Here is a 17,129-nt window from a genome sequence, read left to right as displayed (position 1 = left end):
AGAAATCATAGGTGATTTATTGTGGGTATGATTTTTGCAGTGTTAGTACACAAAACTCTAGTTGAAACATTCATAGGAAAAGTCTTATGTCTTGTGTCAGGTAGGATTAGATTCAGCTGCAAGAAACAACGACTCAAAATAACAGCTCACAGAGCTGCCATCTTAGGATGTGGCTTTAGTCTTCCTGGTCTGTAAGATAAAAAGTAGAGCTCCATGCACCCAGGAGTAGGATGGAGGAATGGACAAAGGAGAATAAAAATTGGGAGAAGCAGAGGACAGGTACCAACTTTCTTTTAAAGGAGGTTCCCAGACGCTACTACACAATAATTCCACTGGTATCCCATCAGCCTGATCTTGATCATGTGGTCATACCTAGCTGCAAGGGAGGTTATCTTAGTGTAGGTAGCATTACAGCTGGCCATGTGCCCTGTCTTTGCCTTACATCAAAAGAGTGGCAATTTTATTTTCATTTATATGTTTTAAGATAAAATATTTAGGGTATGTTATATTTTTTGTTACTGTTTATGTGCTTTAATTGACTTTTTCAGTTAAATGACCAAGAGCCACTTGTCCCAATCTCATTGGATAAGAGGGCATCTACTCTCCTGTGGAAGCCCTGGAAGGCATCATCTTAGTGAGCCTGGAGCTGCAAGAAACACATCAGGCTCCAAAATGGAGACAGAGGGCTGAACGGAGGATGGAAAGGGTCAAAAAATTTCTTTACTTCAGAGTTTGGCCCAAGGCCAGCCCTGCTTAGCACCTTATAAATCCAGATAATGTCAGTAGAAGTGTGTAATTCATTTATTAAGAGTGCTAAACAGTGTGACTTACTCTGAAGTGAGGAAAGGTAATCACTATTTACTAAAACATACACGCACACACAAAACAGAAATACAGCAGGCCATATATTTAACCTGTTATTAAAGTGGGACTCTGCACACCATGGTGTGACCATTGTGACCATTTCTAGTCCTGGCCCTGCTAGAGACTAGTGGCTGTGCACAAGACATGTTACCTATCTGGCCTCAATTCCATGAAATCTGAGGGTTGAGTTCCATGACCCCGTATCGGTTTCTTAGGGCTGCCGTAATAAAGCCACAAACCGAGTATCTTACACAATGGAAATGCACTGTCTCACAGTTCTCAAGGCTAGAAGTCCAAACTCAAGGTGTTGGCAGGGTTGCTTCCTTCCGAGAGAGGAAGTTCTCTTCCTCTCGCCTAGTATCTGGTAGCCTCAGGCATTCCTTGGCTTGTAAATGACATTCTCTCCATGTCTTCACACAATCTTCCCTCTGTGTGTGACTCTGTGTCCAAATTTTCCCTTTTTATTGGGACACCAGTCATACTGGATTAAGGCCAATTCTACTAACCTTAAGTTGATTACCTATATAAAGACCCTATTTCCATATATGGTCACATTCTGAGGTACTGGGGGTTAGGACTTTAACCTATCTTTCTGGGTGGACACAATTAAACCCATAACCACCCCTGAGATCTAATTCTGAATCTACTGCTTTCTTTAATGCTGTTAGCTTAAATGCCAGTATCTTAAAAGTCCAGACAGGATTCCCGAGTGTGTCTGGGCATTATGCCCAGGGATTAGGTGGAATGTAACAGGACATTCTCATGGAGGTGGTAGTGAAGAGCAAATTATGAAGCTGGAGGATAGTAAAGTAGGTTTGGTGACATGTCTTGGACTTTCATTTAAAAATCAGCCAGACAGAACCTTCCTCTGAGGTCCTTTTCTTACATAGCAGGTTTTGACCCATTGCTTCAATACTGCATCTGATTTTTGCATTAGAAAAACTTTTTTGTGTGTGGAAAATAGAAATCTTTCTGTAGGCCGTTTCTAGGAAATCTAGGGAAACTTGGGACTTTGTCCTCCCCTCAGCTATTTTGTGATGTGAACGTCTCAAGTTATTCTCCAATTTCTGTCTTCCTTTCCCTTTTCTAGCCAAACTGCGATCAGTATAAATTACCAGGATGTCCCAGGGACTTTAACCCCGTGTGTGGAAGCGACATGACCACGTATCCCAATGAGTGTACCCTGTGCATGAAAATCAGGTAACAATTTTACAGTATAAACTAGCCAAGTTTTCTTTAGTTCTTATCTTGCATTTTTATTACTTAGGAAGTTGTGACTCTTGGACATAAGAATCAAATGAGACATAAGTAGTTCTATTTTAAGACTGACATTTAAAAAGACACAGACTCCTTCAGTACATTTTCTAGGTCAAGGTTAGAGAATGAGGTGAGTGATTAATCAATTATAGACCAAATAATGAAGTGATGTTACTAATCCAGGGATGGGTAGTTTCCCAAAATTAAGAATATATGTAATAGTCAAACTCTGTGGAGTAGTAAATGTTCTATTAAATTCAGAGGGCATGTACAGGCGACCTACACAGCCTGCACTACTGGTCAGAAAACAGATCTTAATAACTCTACCTGTTAGAATGCTCAGTAATAAGTGTATTGATATTATACCTGATGCCCTTCATGTAACATACCTGACCAGCTCAGGTGATCATGACTCCCCCTCCAGGTATGCTGCTTTGTATTTCAGGGGTCCATTCTCTGAACTCAGTCTTCAGGAAATTACTAGGTCTTCTCAGAGTGATTCTTTGGGGATAGTTCCTTGTGCCACTGGGTTAGGAAAAAAATGGCAGAGTTGGGCTTTCGCCCTCATAATTTCCTAGATTTAGCTTTAAAAATGACTAATTAAGTGTCACCTTGGAAAGAATCTAATGTATAATGACATGGCTCTTTTTAATACAAAGAGGGGGACAGTTTCAATATGGTAGGTAATAAATGTGTTTTTATGGTTGTTCATTTTGCAGGGAAGATGGTCATGATATTAAAATAATCCAAAGTGGACCATGCTAATGGAACAGTTCACAGAAGAGAAATTGGAGAAACCACCTTTAACTGCACACTAAATGCATTTCATCTTCCCTTTTTCTCTTTTCCTACGTTACTTTGCGTGAAATACGTTAACCCACATTTTCTGAGATGAGGTATGGAAGAGAGCCATGGACTGTGACTAACAATTAAAACAAACAAACAAAAATACTTGTTTCTTGGCTTTTGCCCCTTGAGTTAAGATTATTGCCCAGATGACTTATGTGCTGCTTTATTTAGCTGGAATAAAATCAGCATCATATTCAATTACCACTATTCCCTGTTGAATATCCATTCTCACGCAGCAGCCTCATGTGGCTCTTTCCCTCTGAGGCAAAAGTGAATTTCACTAAGGGAGAAGTGGAATCATTTCTTTAGAGGGCAAAGTTTATTCTCCTTCCCCATTTCCCTAAATCTTGGATAGGTAATGTATGTGTAACTGGTACAGTGTTCTGCACACAGCAAATAATGTGAGATGAGACTTTAGTCTGAGCTGGTAGAGTCTAAGAATCATGCAGGTAAAAATGCTTATAAGATTCCATAACTCCTTTCAAAACAGGGTTCCTTCAGGGTTAATGCAGGAATTTGCCTTTTCCCTTTTTTTAGGACACTGATTCTCAACCCTGGGCGATTATCCCCCAGGGGACATTTGCAACTATGTCTGGAAGCATTTTTGGTGTCACAACTTGAAGGGTGGGTGCTCCTGACATATAGCAGGTAGAAGCCAGGGATGCTGCCAAAGACATCCAGCTCCCAACAACCAGGAAATTTTCAGTCCAAAATGTCAGTAGTGCTGAGGTTGAGACATCCTGTCTTAGAGTTTGATGCAACATAAAGAACAGACATAGTAATAACAAAAGTGACCAAAGGTTAATTTAGAAAGATAGTGTTTTCCAGATAGAGGATTTTGAGTCAAGTCCTGGGTTTAAGTTCATTCCAGGGCCAGGAAACTGTGAGACCGTGAGGCAAGAGGTGGCTGGGAGAGTGTGTAGTGAAAAGAACATGGCTTTGGGGGATGGGCTAAACGTGAATTTGAATTCTGATTCCAACACTTACTTGAGCTTCTGTTTTCTTATCTGGAAAAGGGGGATAATGCTCAACCCATGGAGCTGCTGTGAGGAAACTGCTCAGCACAGCACTTGGCACATGGAAACCACTGAAATAGGCACTGTTACTTAAGTACCCCTCTTAGGGAGGAAGAAACTGAGGCCTGCAGAGGCAAACCAACTTGTCCAAGGTTATAGAATACATGCAAAACAGTCTGGACTAGAAGCCTGGTCTCTGAATTCCCAGACCTCTGTTCTTAAATGAAATAGAGGCAATGAAGTGGGAAGTTGTATAACATAAATGTGCCACAATTACATTATGTCCTGTAGTTATTTTTGGCTTAAAAGTTTTATAAAAGTGATGTATGATTTTCAGAAAGTTAAAAAAGTACACAGAGGGCTTCCCTGGTGGTAGAGTGGTTAAGACTCCACCTGCCAATGCAGGGGACACGGGTTTGAGCCCTGGTCTGGGAAGATCCCACATGCTGTGGAGCAGCTAAGCCAGCGTGCCACAGCTATTGAAACCTGTGAGTCTAGAGCCCGTGCTCCGCAACAAGAAAAGCCACCGCAATGAGAAGCCCGCACACTGCAATGAAGAGTAGCCCCCACTCGCCTCAACCAGAGAAAGCCCACGTGCAGCAACGAAGACCCAACGCAGCCAAAAATAAATAAATAAATTTATTTAAAAAAACCCACAGAAATATATTTAAAAAGTGAAAGTCTTTCCCATACTAGCCTCCAGAGGTAACCAATATTAACCTTTCGGAACACAGTCTCCGTAAGTATGTGGTGTATATAAAATCACACACAGAAACACACCCCTGTCCTGTAAACTTGCTTCTCTCCTTATATTTGTTTTTTACGTCAATATATGTAGTCTTCTCTTTTTAAAAGCTACACTTAAAAGTATTTTATTGTGCCATAAGTTACCCAGCTCTATTGATCTGTAGTCAGATATTAGGAGTCTCGTGGTTGAAACTGGAAGAATCCCAATTCAAACTAGCCTTAGGTAAGGAGGAAATTGGCCCATTTAGTCATATTTGCAGAAGAGTGGGGGGACGCGGGGTGGGGGGCATTAGCCTCAGAGGGTGCCTGGGACCAGGGCCTCTAACCCATCAGGACTCCCTTTCTCTTCATGTCTAATCTCTGTTTATTTCAGCATAAACAGCTTCCTTCACAGACTAGCTTTACCCCCTGTGTGGGAGGCAGAATTGGCGGCTCCAGATCATATCCTAGCAGCTTCCTGACCTGACAGGAGATGACTCTTTTGTAACAGCTCCAGGTGAAAAAGTCTGCCTGAGTCACAGCCCCACTGCCTCACTACCTGAAAAGAAAATGACCCTTTTCTGGGCCAAGACAAATCGGTTCACGCTGGATCACACACCCACCTTTCAGGCCAATTGCTGTAGTCACAGGAAGTACGGTGATATGTGATTGGTTCAGCTGAGATGAGCACTTGGGTGCAATGTTCTCAGAGGGAAAAATTCAAGAAGACAAAATATCAGTAGATGTTAACTATAGGCTGCTTACAGTTTTTAATGATTATAAAACTATTTCAGAGAATATCCTTATAAATACATTCTTGGCACTTGAATGTTTATATGTATATATACACATGATGAAAATAACTTAAAAATATTTAGAAGAAAATTATGCTCATGTAGCATACACTAATCACCTGTTTTGCCCAGCAGCTCTTCCTTCTTCTGCTCCAAAAAAGCCCTGTTTCTGCTTCCCACTCTCCTTCTCCACTCCACTCCAGACTTCTGGCTGAATGGAGCTGCCGCCTTCTTACAAGATCCTGTATCCCTGACCCTGGTGATAGGTTGAAGGGTGAGCACCTGGTCCAAATTAGACCAGTCATGACCAGTAATAATTCCCCCTACCCTGGTCACAGAGGTTGGTCTGCAGTGGGTTTCTGACCATTCAGAGTCCTTCCTCAGAGAAGAGCCCTTTTCCTTTCAGGTGGTGGGATTGAGAGTCTTTGTCAGTGAAAGCTGCTGGAAGCCATGATCCCTCACTACAGAGAAAGACTGCAGTAGGACAGTATGAGGCCAACATGCCACGGAGAGCAGAGACCCGAGACCCAGAGAGTCTTGGTGGAGCTCAACATTCTGGTTCCAACATAAAAGACTCAGAATTGCCAAACTAATACTGAGGAAAAAGAACAAAGCAGGAGGCATAACCCTCCTAGGCTTCAGACAATACTACAAAGCTAAAGTAATCAAAACATCATGGTATCAGCACGAAAAGAGACATATGGATCAATGGAACAGAATAGAGATCCCAGAAATAAATCCACAAACTTAGGGTCAGTTAATCTTTGACAAAGGATGCAAGAATATATGATGGGGAAAAGATGGTCTCTTCAGCAAATGGTGCTAGGAAAGCTGGACAGCCACATGTAAATCAATAAAGTTAGAACACACCCTCACACCATACACAAAAATAAACTCAAAATGGATTAAACACTTAAATATAAGACATGACACTGTAAAACTCCTAGAAAAGAACATAGGCAAAATATTCGATGACATAAATTGTATTAATGTTTTCTTTGGTCAGTCTCCCAAGGCAATAGAAATAAAAGCAAAAATAAGCAAATGGGACCTAATCAAACTTATAAGCTTTTGCACAGCAAAGGAAACCATAAACAAAATGAAAAGCCAAACTATGGACTGGAAGACAATATTTGCGAATAATGCAACCAACAAGGGCTTAATTTCCAAAATATACAAACAGCACATACAATTCAATAACAAAAACCAAACAACCCAATCGAAAAATGAGCAGAAATCCTAAATAGACATTTCTCCAAAGAAGACATACAGATGGCCAAGAGGCACATGAAAAGATGCTCATCATTGCTAATTATTAGAGAAATGCAAATCAAAACTACAATGAGGTACCACCTCACACCAATCAGAATGTCCATCATTAAACAGTCAGCAAACGGATTTCCCTGGTGGCACAGTGGTTAAGAATCCACCTACCAATGCAGGGGACATGGGTTCGATCCCTGGTCCAGGAAGATCCCACATGATGTGGAGCAGCTAAGCCCATACACCACAACTACTGAGCCTGTGCTCTAGAGCCTGGAGCCACAACTACTGAGCCCACGTGCCACAACTACTGAAGCCCGTGCACCTAGAGCCCATGCTCCACGACAAGAGAAGCCACCACAATGAGAAGCCCACACTCTGCAATGAAGAGTAGCGCCCACTCGCCGCAACTAGGGAGAGTCCACGTGCAGCAACAAAGACCCAATGCAGCCAAAAATAAATAATATAATAAATAAATATTTTAAAAGTCTTCAAATAATAAATGCTGGAGAGGGTGTGAAAAAAAGGGAATCCTCTTACACTGTTGGTGGGAATGTAAACTGGTGCAGCCACTATGGAGAACAGTATGGAGGTTCCTCAGAAAACTAACAATAGAGTTGCCATGTGATCCAGCAATCCCACTCCTGGGCATATAACCAGACAAAACTCTAATTCAAAAAGATACATGCACCATTATATTCATAGCAGCACTATTCACAATAGCCAAGACATGGAAACAACCTAAATGTCAACAGATATCAACAGATAAATGGATAAAGAAGACGTGGCACATATATAGAATGGAATATTACTCAGCCATAAAAAAGAATGAAACGATGCCATTTGCAGCAACATGGATGGACCTAGAGATTATCATATTAAGTGAAGTAAGTCAGAAAGAGAAATACAAATACCATATGATAACACTTATATGTGGCATCTGAAATACAACACAAATGAATATATCTATGAAACAGAAACAGACTCAGACATAGAGAACAGACTTGTGGTTGCCAAGGGGAAGGGGAAGTGGGGAGGGAAGGATTGGGAGTTTGGGATTAGCAGATGCAAATTATTATATATAGGATGGATAACCAACAAGGACCTACTGTATAGCACAGGGAATTGTATTTAATATCCTGTGATAAACCATAATGGAAAAGAGGATGAAAAAGAATATATATACATATATGTATAACTGAATAATTTTGCTGTACAGCAAAAATTAACACAACACTGTAAATCAAGTACACTTCAATAAAATTTTAAAAAGTCTGGTTCCAGGCATTAGGGTTCCTGGAGCACCCTTGTTTTCTACCTTGCCATGGCTCATTCTTAGTTGGTCAACTTTTCCTTTGAATCTGTGAGCTGGCCCGCTGCCCATTCAGGATCCCCCCACACCTTCCTTTTTATTTTTCTTCTTCTTCTTCCTCTTTGTCCTCTTCCTCTCTTCTTCTTTTTTGCTTGTAGCAGTTTGAGTTGGGTTGTTAAAAGAAACTCATCTACTAATAAATTCAAGCAATTCTTAAGTGTGTGAGGTGATAAAACAATTATTGCCCACTACAGTGAGCATGGAAGACCTTTATATTCAGGAAAAAAACTGATAATAATGGTATTTCAAAAAGAAACTCAAATGTGTAAACACGTGTTATAAAGATTTTGTTGCAGTGTTTTTTTTTTAAATATTTATTTGGTTGCATGGGGTCTTCTTTGTGGCAGGCAGGCTCCTTAGTTGCAGCACGTGTGCTCCTTAGTTGCAGCTCCAGGGCTCCTTAGTTGTGGCATGCAAACTCATAGTTGTGGCATTCATGTGGGATCTAGTTCCCTGACCAGGGATTGAACCAGGGCCCCCTGCATTGGGAGCACAGAGTCTTATCCACTGTACCACCAAGGAAGTCCCTGCAGTATTGTTTTTATGACATTGAACTAACAATACTTCTGTGCTTTTCTGTACAACCTTCTATTATTATAAAACACCTATACATTTACATCCTGTAAACTTGCTTTTCTCCCTTACATTAGGTTTTCATATTAATGTACAGTTTCCTCTTTGTAAAAGCTACATAGTGTTCCATTATATTATTGTGTCATAATTTATTCAGTCTCTGTTCTGTATTTGAATTGTTTATGAGAATTCTCTTGGTTGAGTATAGTTCCCTGTGCTATAAAGTAAGTCCTTGTTGGTTATCTATTTTATATATACTAGTGTGTATATGTTACTACTTCATTTTAAGAAGAACGTTATTGTATTCTATTATACAGACATACAATGATCTATTTATGCAGTTCCCCTGTGATGGACAGTTAGGTTATTTTTCATTTTCCACCATCACAAATAATGTTTCACATATATCCTTCTTTATTTTTGCAAGCAATGTGTAGGATAAATTCTTAAGACTGGAATCACTTGGTTGGAAGACAAACAAATTTAAAATGTTGAAAGAGACTGCAAAATTTATTTCTGAAAAGGTTGTGCCTATTTACATATTCTCTGTGGTACACTAGTGCCTGCTCTTCTTTTCTTTTTGTGCAATGGAAGCAGTGCTGCCCAAATATGCTCACTCAGAGTTGTACTGAAAACTCAGATTTGTATCCATCCTTTGTTGAAGAAGTCTCTTTTTTTACCCTCTTAAAAATGCTCTCATTATAAAAGTGATATGTAATCATTAGAGTCACCCAAAGTATGTGGAGAAAAGAATAGCCCACCAGTCCATGGAAAGTTCTGAAATAGAAGCTCCCAGAGGACAGAGTTCTCACCAGTCCTGCTCATCATGGTATCTTCAGTGCCTGGGACAATGCCTAGCACAGTGCATATTTGTTGATTAAAGGAAGAAAAAAATAGCCCAGGAGGTCACAAAATAATGACAACAAAACCACTAACCTCCCTGAATTCCCTTCTTCCTTGAAAACAGGCAAATATACAACCCACACACCACAAAGGAAACAAGGTTTTGACTCTTGGCCAACAGTGAATTGCAATTTTTTCCTTCATTATTCTGAAAAAGGGACTGAATGTCCAGGTGACCTTGAACGATTCTTGGAGCGTACCTCAAACTTGGTTTAGGTTTTTTGTTAAGTATCCAGTTTATATCTGATTATTCCCTCAATTATGCCATGAACATTTGTGGATATCATGTACTGAGCACTGGGTCTACAGTGATGAACGAAATGTAGCCCTGTTCATGCAGAGCCTATAGGATCATATTCTTAAGTTCCTCTGAAAAGCAAACAACTCTCACTTCTGGAAACTAAAAACCCGATGTCTGCTATAGACTATAAATTCCATGAGGCTAGAACATTTACCTGTCATCTTCTCCACTATATTCCTAGCTTGACATACAGTAGGTGTTTAATACCTATTTGTGGGCTGGCTACCTTAAGTCAGTTCCATTCTGTTGGCTTCAGTATTCTATGGCCAGATTTAGGAAGGTAAGAGTATTTTGAACAGCAGGAGAGTCTGAAATTCAGGCAGTAAAGCAGGTTGCAACAGTCAGAAAGAAATCACTCATATTCAACCTCCAGGGACAGCCACTTCCTCACCAGGTGCAGGACGTGCACCAAGGCCATGAGCCTTGACATAAGTGATCTACGTCCTAGTTTATTGGAATATTTGATCAACAATATTTATTTTTAAGGAAGTACTTGGTTTTATTTGGTTTTTTAAGGTATTGGGGTGGCCGATATAAAGTTATTTTGACACACTTGTTGTTTCTTGGCTGAACCAAACACTTTCTGCCTGTGAAGCCCAAGTATTAAATACATATTCCTAGAGTTTGAATTAGTACAGGCTGAAGTATAACTGGACCAATGTCATTTACAGATGAGTAAACTGAGGAGCAACTGGGTTGAGAGTTGCCCCAAATGGCATTGTCTCTCTGGATCTGATTGGTAGACATCACAGTGATAATGATCGCTAATCACTGGCTTGGCATTAGCTTTCAGTTTTGTAATTGCCCCTTCTCCCCCTTTAGGAGCAGGCAAGGATAGCAGAGAGCTAGAGGTGATAGCTGGGAAGTACAATTGCAAAATTCCTTGGGGCATGAGGGATTCTTTCTAACAGTCTCTATCAGAGTGAAACGCTCAACTGAGATGGCAAGAGAAACCACAAGCCAGAATTAGATTAGATTAGGATTAGAGCCATGAACCTGATACAGTTACTCGTGGCCTTGGTTGGCTTTCTGTATCCTCAGCTCTGATGAGCTGCGTTGTTGGGCTGCACCCGCAGGCCTGCACCCCTGTAGTTGCCCAGCCTCGAGCCTGAATAAAGAACCGGGAGACAGTGACAGAGCCATCAACCGTTTATCCCGTTTATCAGACAGGGGAGCTTACGTGTCAGAAGCAAAAGGGTCCTGGAGTGACACCCTACGGTGGACGGCTGACTGCAGGCGGGACATGGCGGGAGAAGGAGGCTACCATTAATAGGCGGAATTGACGTCGGTTTGGCTCGTCAGTTACCAGGGAAACCAGCGGTTGCGGCAGGGGCAAGCGCACAATTAGTTACTGATTAAGTCCTGTAATTAAGAGGATTGGATAGTCCTGTGAGTGAAGCAGGGACCGGTCGAGCAGGGGATGTACAGAGGAATAGAAGAGCCATCTTGAGTGGCCTGACCATACATGCATCTCGAGAAATGTGGGCCCCATCTTTTACTCTGCCCTCGCATGCCCTAGAGTAGAGCACTCTACTCCACCGGTGCTGGTCAAGCAGATCTCTCTGGACCCTTCAGATTATCTCCTTAGCGCAGTCTAAAATGCAAATCCCACTAAAATATGCGGGATATATATTTTCCACCATCTTGATCTAGATTTGAAGCTCATATTTCAAAGAATAAAAATGAATTTAAAAAGAAGAGCACCGGGGCTTCCCTGGTGGCGCAGTGGTTGAGAGTCCGCCTGCTGATGCAGGGGACACGGGTTCGTGCCCCGGTCTGGGAAGATCCCACATGCCGCGGAGCGGCTGGGCCCGTGAGCCATGGCCGCTGAGCCTGCGCGTCCGGAGCCTGTGCTCCGCAACGGGAGAGGCCACAACAGTGAGAGGCCCGCGTACCGCAAAAAAAAAAAAACAACAACAACAAAAAAAGAAGAGCACCAGGGTTTCCCTGGTGGCATCCACTTGCCAATGCAGGGGACATGGGTTCGAGCCCTGGTCCGGGAAGATCCCACATGCCGCAGAGCAACTAAGCCTGTGCACCACAACTACTGAGCCCACGTGCATGCCTAGAGCCGGTGCTCTGCAACAAGAGAAGCCACAGCACTGAGAAGGAGCCCACGCACCACAACGAAGAGTAGCCCCTGCTCACCGCAACTAGAGAAAGCCCACGCACAGTAACGAAGACGCAACGCAGCCAAAAATAAATAATTTTTTTTTTAAAAAAGAAGAGCACCACCCTTAGGGGTTTAAAAGAAAATTGAACAGACATATGTTTCCATTACATGTTAAAGTTCTTTAAAATGAACATTTCTTTCCTTTAACTGTATTTCTGTTCAACTTGGAGATTCTCCTCCTTCTGAAGGAGGGAAGGACCTCCTGCTTTCTCCATCACAGGGAGGGGGCGGAGCATCCTCTAGAAGCTTGGAAGTGAGCCGGCCCTGGCCAGTCTTGCGGGAGGAGTTGCTTTACATACAGACTTCCGAAGCCTCCCCCGAAGAGAGAAGAGAAGCTTGGAGCTTAGGTTAATATCAGAGATGCACGTGACTTGGGGAATCTGCCTGTGATGCCAGCTGAGCCTCAGAAAGTCAGCGCGACCACAAAAGTGCCGAGCAGGAAGAAGGTTCTGCTGGACCAGCAGTTGGAGTGCGAATAAAAACAACCGGATCACACGGCCAGACCCTGCACGATCCACATGACATTGGTCTAATCCAGTCATCGCCCATTGAAAACGCTTTATTCAAGCTACTTTGTGAAGTTTCAGAGGATAAGAAGAGGCTACAGCAGTGTGTTCACCAGGAAGGACATCGATTGACACTCACTGGAGGTTACATTCATTAATTCCCCTACAATCTGAAGGTGAATGACATCATCCTTGGTTCTACTCAAGAGACAGGATTCCAAGCCCAGGAGGCAGTGAGTACTGGGGGAGAGAGAACACATCTTTTTGTTTGGGACTCTGATAAGACTTTGGCTTTGATTTTGTTTTGCCCTCTTCCCAGCTTTGTGACCTTGAACGTGAGCAAAAGTGCCCATTTCCTCGCTCTCTTGTTAACTCTCCATTGTATCATTTTTTGGCCTCATTATAAGCCAAATTAGGTAGAAAAAATAAAAAAAGAAAATAAATAAATAAGGGCTTCCCTGGTGGCGCAGTGGTTAAGAATCCGCCTGCCAGTGCAGGGGACACGGGTTCAAGCCCTGGTCCGGGAAGATCCCACATGCGGTGGAGCAACTAAGCCCGTGAGCCACAACTACTGAGCCTGTGCTCTAGAGCCCGGGAACCACAACTACTGAAGCTAGCGCGCCTAGAGCCCGTGCTCTGCAACAAGAGAAGCCACCGCAATGAGAAGCCCGCGCAACCGCAATGTAAAGTAGTCCCCCCAGCCCCCCTCCCTCCAAGGGGTGAAGAAACAAAGACCCAATGCAGCCAAAAATAAATAATAAATTAATATAAATAAATAAATAAAAAGAAGAGCACCAAAAATAGGGCATGGATTACAAGGATGTTAACATGTAGAAATGTGTAATAACAATAAGAGACTTTGAGGTATTATAATTAATAGCTTAATATTCAATAGACTTTTTGGTAAAATTGTTTAAACTTATACAGCATTATTTTGTATGTATGCATAGTAATAGCCATTTGCAGTCGCCAATAACTGGGTCATTTAAATGACGAAATTACATAATTCCCATTGGCTTTCTTTACAGAAAGAAGTTTTTTTTTTTAGGAAGTTTCATTTTTCTATGTTGAAAGTGATAAAATGTTCATATACGTTTTTATAAAAGTGATACACAAGAAGTAGGTGGACTGTGGACATTTTTCCTGTAGAATTAAAATGATCTGCGGATCAAAAAGATTGAGAACTCTTGAGAAAATAAAGGATCAGATAAAGCAGCTAAAGATATGGTCAATTTCCTCCCAGCGCAGTCTAGGACTTGTCCATAGACTCCCTTTGACACCATCACCCATATTTATATTGTGTTATATACACATCTAGATGACACATACAGCAAATGAGATATAGAAGGAAAGGTACTTGGAGACACAAATGACTCATTCTCAGCTCGTTTTTTTTTTTTAATTTATTTATTTTTGGCCGCGTTGGTTCTTTGTTGCTGCGCGCGGGCTTTCTCTAGCTGCGGTACGCAGGCTTCTCTTTGCAGTGGCTTCTCTTGTTGCATGGCACGGGCTCGAGGCGCGGGCTTCAGTAGTTGTGGCTCGATGGCTCTAGAGTGCAGGCTCAGTAGTTGTGGCGCACGGGCTTAGTTGCTCCACCGCATATGGGATCTTCCCGGGCCAGGGCTCGAACCCGTGCCCCCTGCATTGGCAGATGGATTCTTAACCACTGTGCCACCAGGGAAGCCCCTCAGCTCTTCTTATAATGCCTTTGTTTCTACATTCTCCATAGTTGGGGGGAAGCAACATATCTATACAGTATTTAGAAATATGACCAACATCTGAAGCATTTGTCAGTGACTGGATCATTTACACTGCTAAATTACCATAACTCCCACAGTCCATCTTTAGAGCAAGGAGTTTTATTTTTCTGTCTTGAAAATGAGATAATATTTAATTTAATGTGTCTAATAGTTGCATTCACTACAGTATTCTTAATCCATAGAATTGAAATTACAAGCAAACTTTATGAAATTCTATGATCTAAAATGCTATCCTTTACATTTAAAATTTTGTAGGAAAAAAAGCCAATTCTGTTTCATAGTATCAAAAGCCTATTTTCTTACTGTGGAGAAGAGGTCATGTTTACATAACATTTATGATACAATTAGATTTCATAGTTCTGTGGCTTTTTTTCTGTCCCGAAGTAAAATTAGGTTTCCTTATATGGAAAAAGATTTAAAAAGTCAGGGAAGAAATACATCAAAACATTAACAAAATTAAATAATTTTACACAAATTTTTCTTCAAAGAGTATACACTACTTTGATAATTGTAATAAAATATTCCTTTTAAAATTTGGATTTTTTAAAGAAAGAAGAAAGATTTTAATTTAAAAAACCATGAGATGAAAGGAAATTTTATTTGAACCAACAAATCTAAGGGCCAGAAAGAGCCCACCAATAATTTTTTTTTTTTTTTTTCTTGCGGTACGCGGGCCTCTCACTGCTGTGGCCTCTCCCGTTGCGGACACAGGCTCCGGACGCGCAGGCTCAGCGGCCATGGCTCACGGGCCTAGCCGCTCCGCGGCATGTGGGATCTTCCCGGACCGGGGCACCCCTGCATCGGCAGGCGGACTCTCAACCACTGCGCCACCAGGGAAGCCCCCTCCAATAATCTTTTACAGACTTTTGCCAAGTGTTCTCCCCGTCACGGAATAATTCCTGGCCAGTGCTGAGCCACAAGGGGGCAGCGGCTCCCTGGGAACTGGCACTTGCCAGCAAATCATGCAGCTCAGCCTGAAACCAGCTCAGTCATGTGTCTCTAGTGCATGGCCACTGGCCTGGGAGAGTCACATTTCACTTGCAAACTGCTTTTAAAGACTCCTGCTTTGATTCTTTGAAGACACTGTTTCTATGAATAACACCGAAAGAATGGTCCAGTTGGAGCTCAGGCGGGGTCAAGGACCTAGGTGAAATGCTGACAAACAGTTTTACCCTCTGGAGTAGGGGTCAGGCAAATGCTCTCAGATTGTGGCTGGAAAGGGTGGAATTTGAAAAGCTGCCAGAGGAGGAGGGTGCAAGCTTAGGTGACCTGAGCAAAAAGCTCTGGCCCGACAGGCCTAAGAGAAGACTGTTCTTCCGCGGTGGGCAGGTTTATGAAGAAGCTTCCAAACTTTCTTCTCTAGGTTTTCTGCCTCCTGTCCCTCTCTGGTTCAACGTCTTTCATGCTGACAAAAACTTCTGCCCTGGTAACCATATCCATTAATTCAGAAAATCCGTAATATCCAATATTAGCTTGGCTATTTACAGTTTCCAAAGTCTTTCCTACTTTATAAACCACTTTCATGTATGTTTATCACCCACTATTTGAAATGCTTTGACTTTTGACACCCACTTTTTAGTGAACTTTATTATTGGAAATAGACTCCATCATACTAACCAAAGCTAATACCAAAAAACCAATGAAAAGCTGGGAACCAAGTGCCAAGGACATCGCATTAGCCTGGAAACACGGACCAAGCTGCAGGGTAAACGGTGTGATGTGGGCAGAATGGAAGTGTTAGAATCTGGGTTAGGGAGCTCAGGAATGAATTCCTTTCTGAAAAGGAAGGGCAAGGTGGCACTGTAGAAGCATCTGCCACTCAAAGACTTTCAGAGGCATCCATGTGCATGGAATTGACAATGAATATTTGTGAGACAGATGACCCTAACTTGCAATGTCGTATGTTCATCTTTGGAGGAGTGAAGAAATCCTTTGTTTGCCATAGGGTGATTTATTAGGGAAACTTGTCCTCCTAAACCATATATTTTGATAAGTTGCAACAAGTCTAAGCTATGCAGAAGAATCTCACAAAAGAAGCATCTACTACATAGTTTTGAAGGCTGTGTGGCTTTACGTATTTAATAAAGGCACATATATTTGGAGGGGTTCTTTTTGTTCTATTTTTGTGATCAATTTTATAATTTTTGTGATAGGAAACAGCATTGTGCTTATAGGAATTCAGGGTAAATTCATGATGGCTTCTCTTTTGATTGTCAACCGGGAATGATTTGGTTGAAAGTTGGGGGTTGTTGTGTTTCCATTCTATGGTTTAGGAGAAAATCTGAAACAGGTTAAGTGTCATGGTCAATCAAAGGGCACAGCAGATCTTTTGACTCTAAATCTGGGATTCTTTTTTTTTTTTTTAAATCACTGTGCTCTGAAAATATCTCTCTGTTAAGGAAATCCTATCACCAGACCACTTTTGCTTCATCTCTCTGCAGTGGATTTGGTGGCTACTGTTTTCCAATTCTGAACCTAAAAAACTAAGGCTCCAAAAGCATTTGGTGTTTTCTTATTCTTTTTTTTTTTTTATGGCCGCACCACATGGCTTGCAGGATCCCTGCCCAGGGATCGAACCCGTACCCCCTGCAATGGAAGTGCAGAGTCCTAACCAACCATTGGACCGCCAGGGAATTCCCAGCATTTGGTGTTTTCAGTGCTGCTGAGTGAGGAGTTTCTTACTTAGACCCTGTTGGGAAAAAAGTTGGTCTCTAAGTAGGTGGCAGCACTTGGGTGGTTTATTATGTGTTGAGAATCAAGCATGTGCTCGGT

General features: G+C 41.9%; 1 protein-coding gene across 1 annotated transcript in view; it reads left to right on the top strand.

The window, feature by feature from the left end:
* SPINK2 (serine peptidase inhibitor Kazal type 2) overlaps positions 1-2,886 on the top strand; it is a gene marked incomplete at both ends in the record, with an annotated part of 208,217 nt that extends 205,331 nt beyond the window's left edge. Inside the window, 2 exon segments of the mRNA XM_082838142.1 lie at positions 1,955-2,064; positions 2,841-2,886. Of these exon segments, the coding sequence (XP_082694268.1) occupies positions 1,955-2,064; positions 2,841-2,886 (156 nt within the window).
* Between the last annotated feature and the right edge of the window lie 14,243 nt (positions 2,887-17,129).

This window comes from Leucopleurus acutus, assembly GCF_964270905.1.
Source record: "Leucopleurus acutus genome assembly, chromosome: 4".
Classification (NCBI taxonomy): domain Eukaryota; kingdom Metazoa; phylum Chordata; class Mammalia; order Artiodactyla; family Delphinidae; genus Leucopleurus; species Leucopleurus acutus.
The sequence above is the reverse complement of the archived record's forward strand: the minus strand, read 5'-3'. Positions and strand labels throughout refer to the sequence as shown.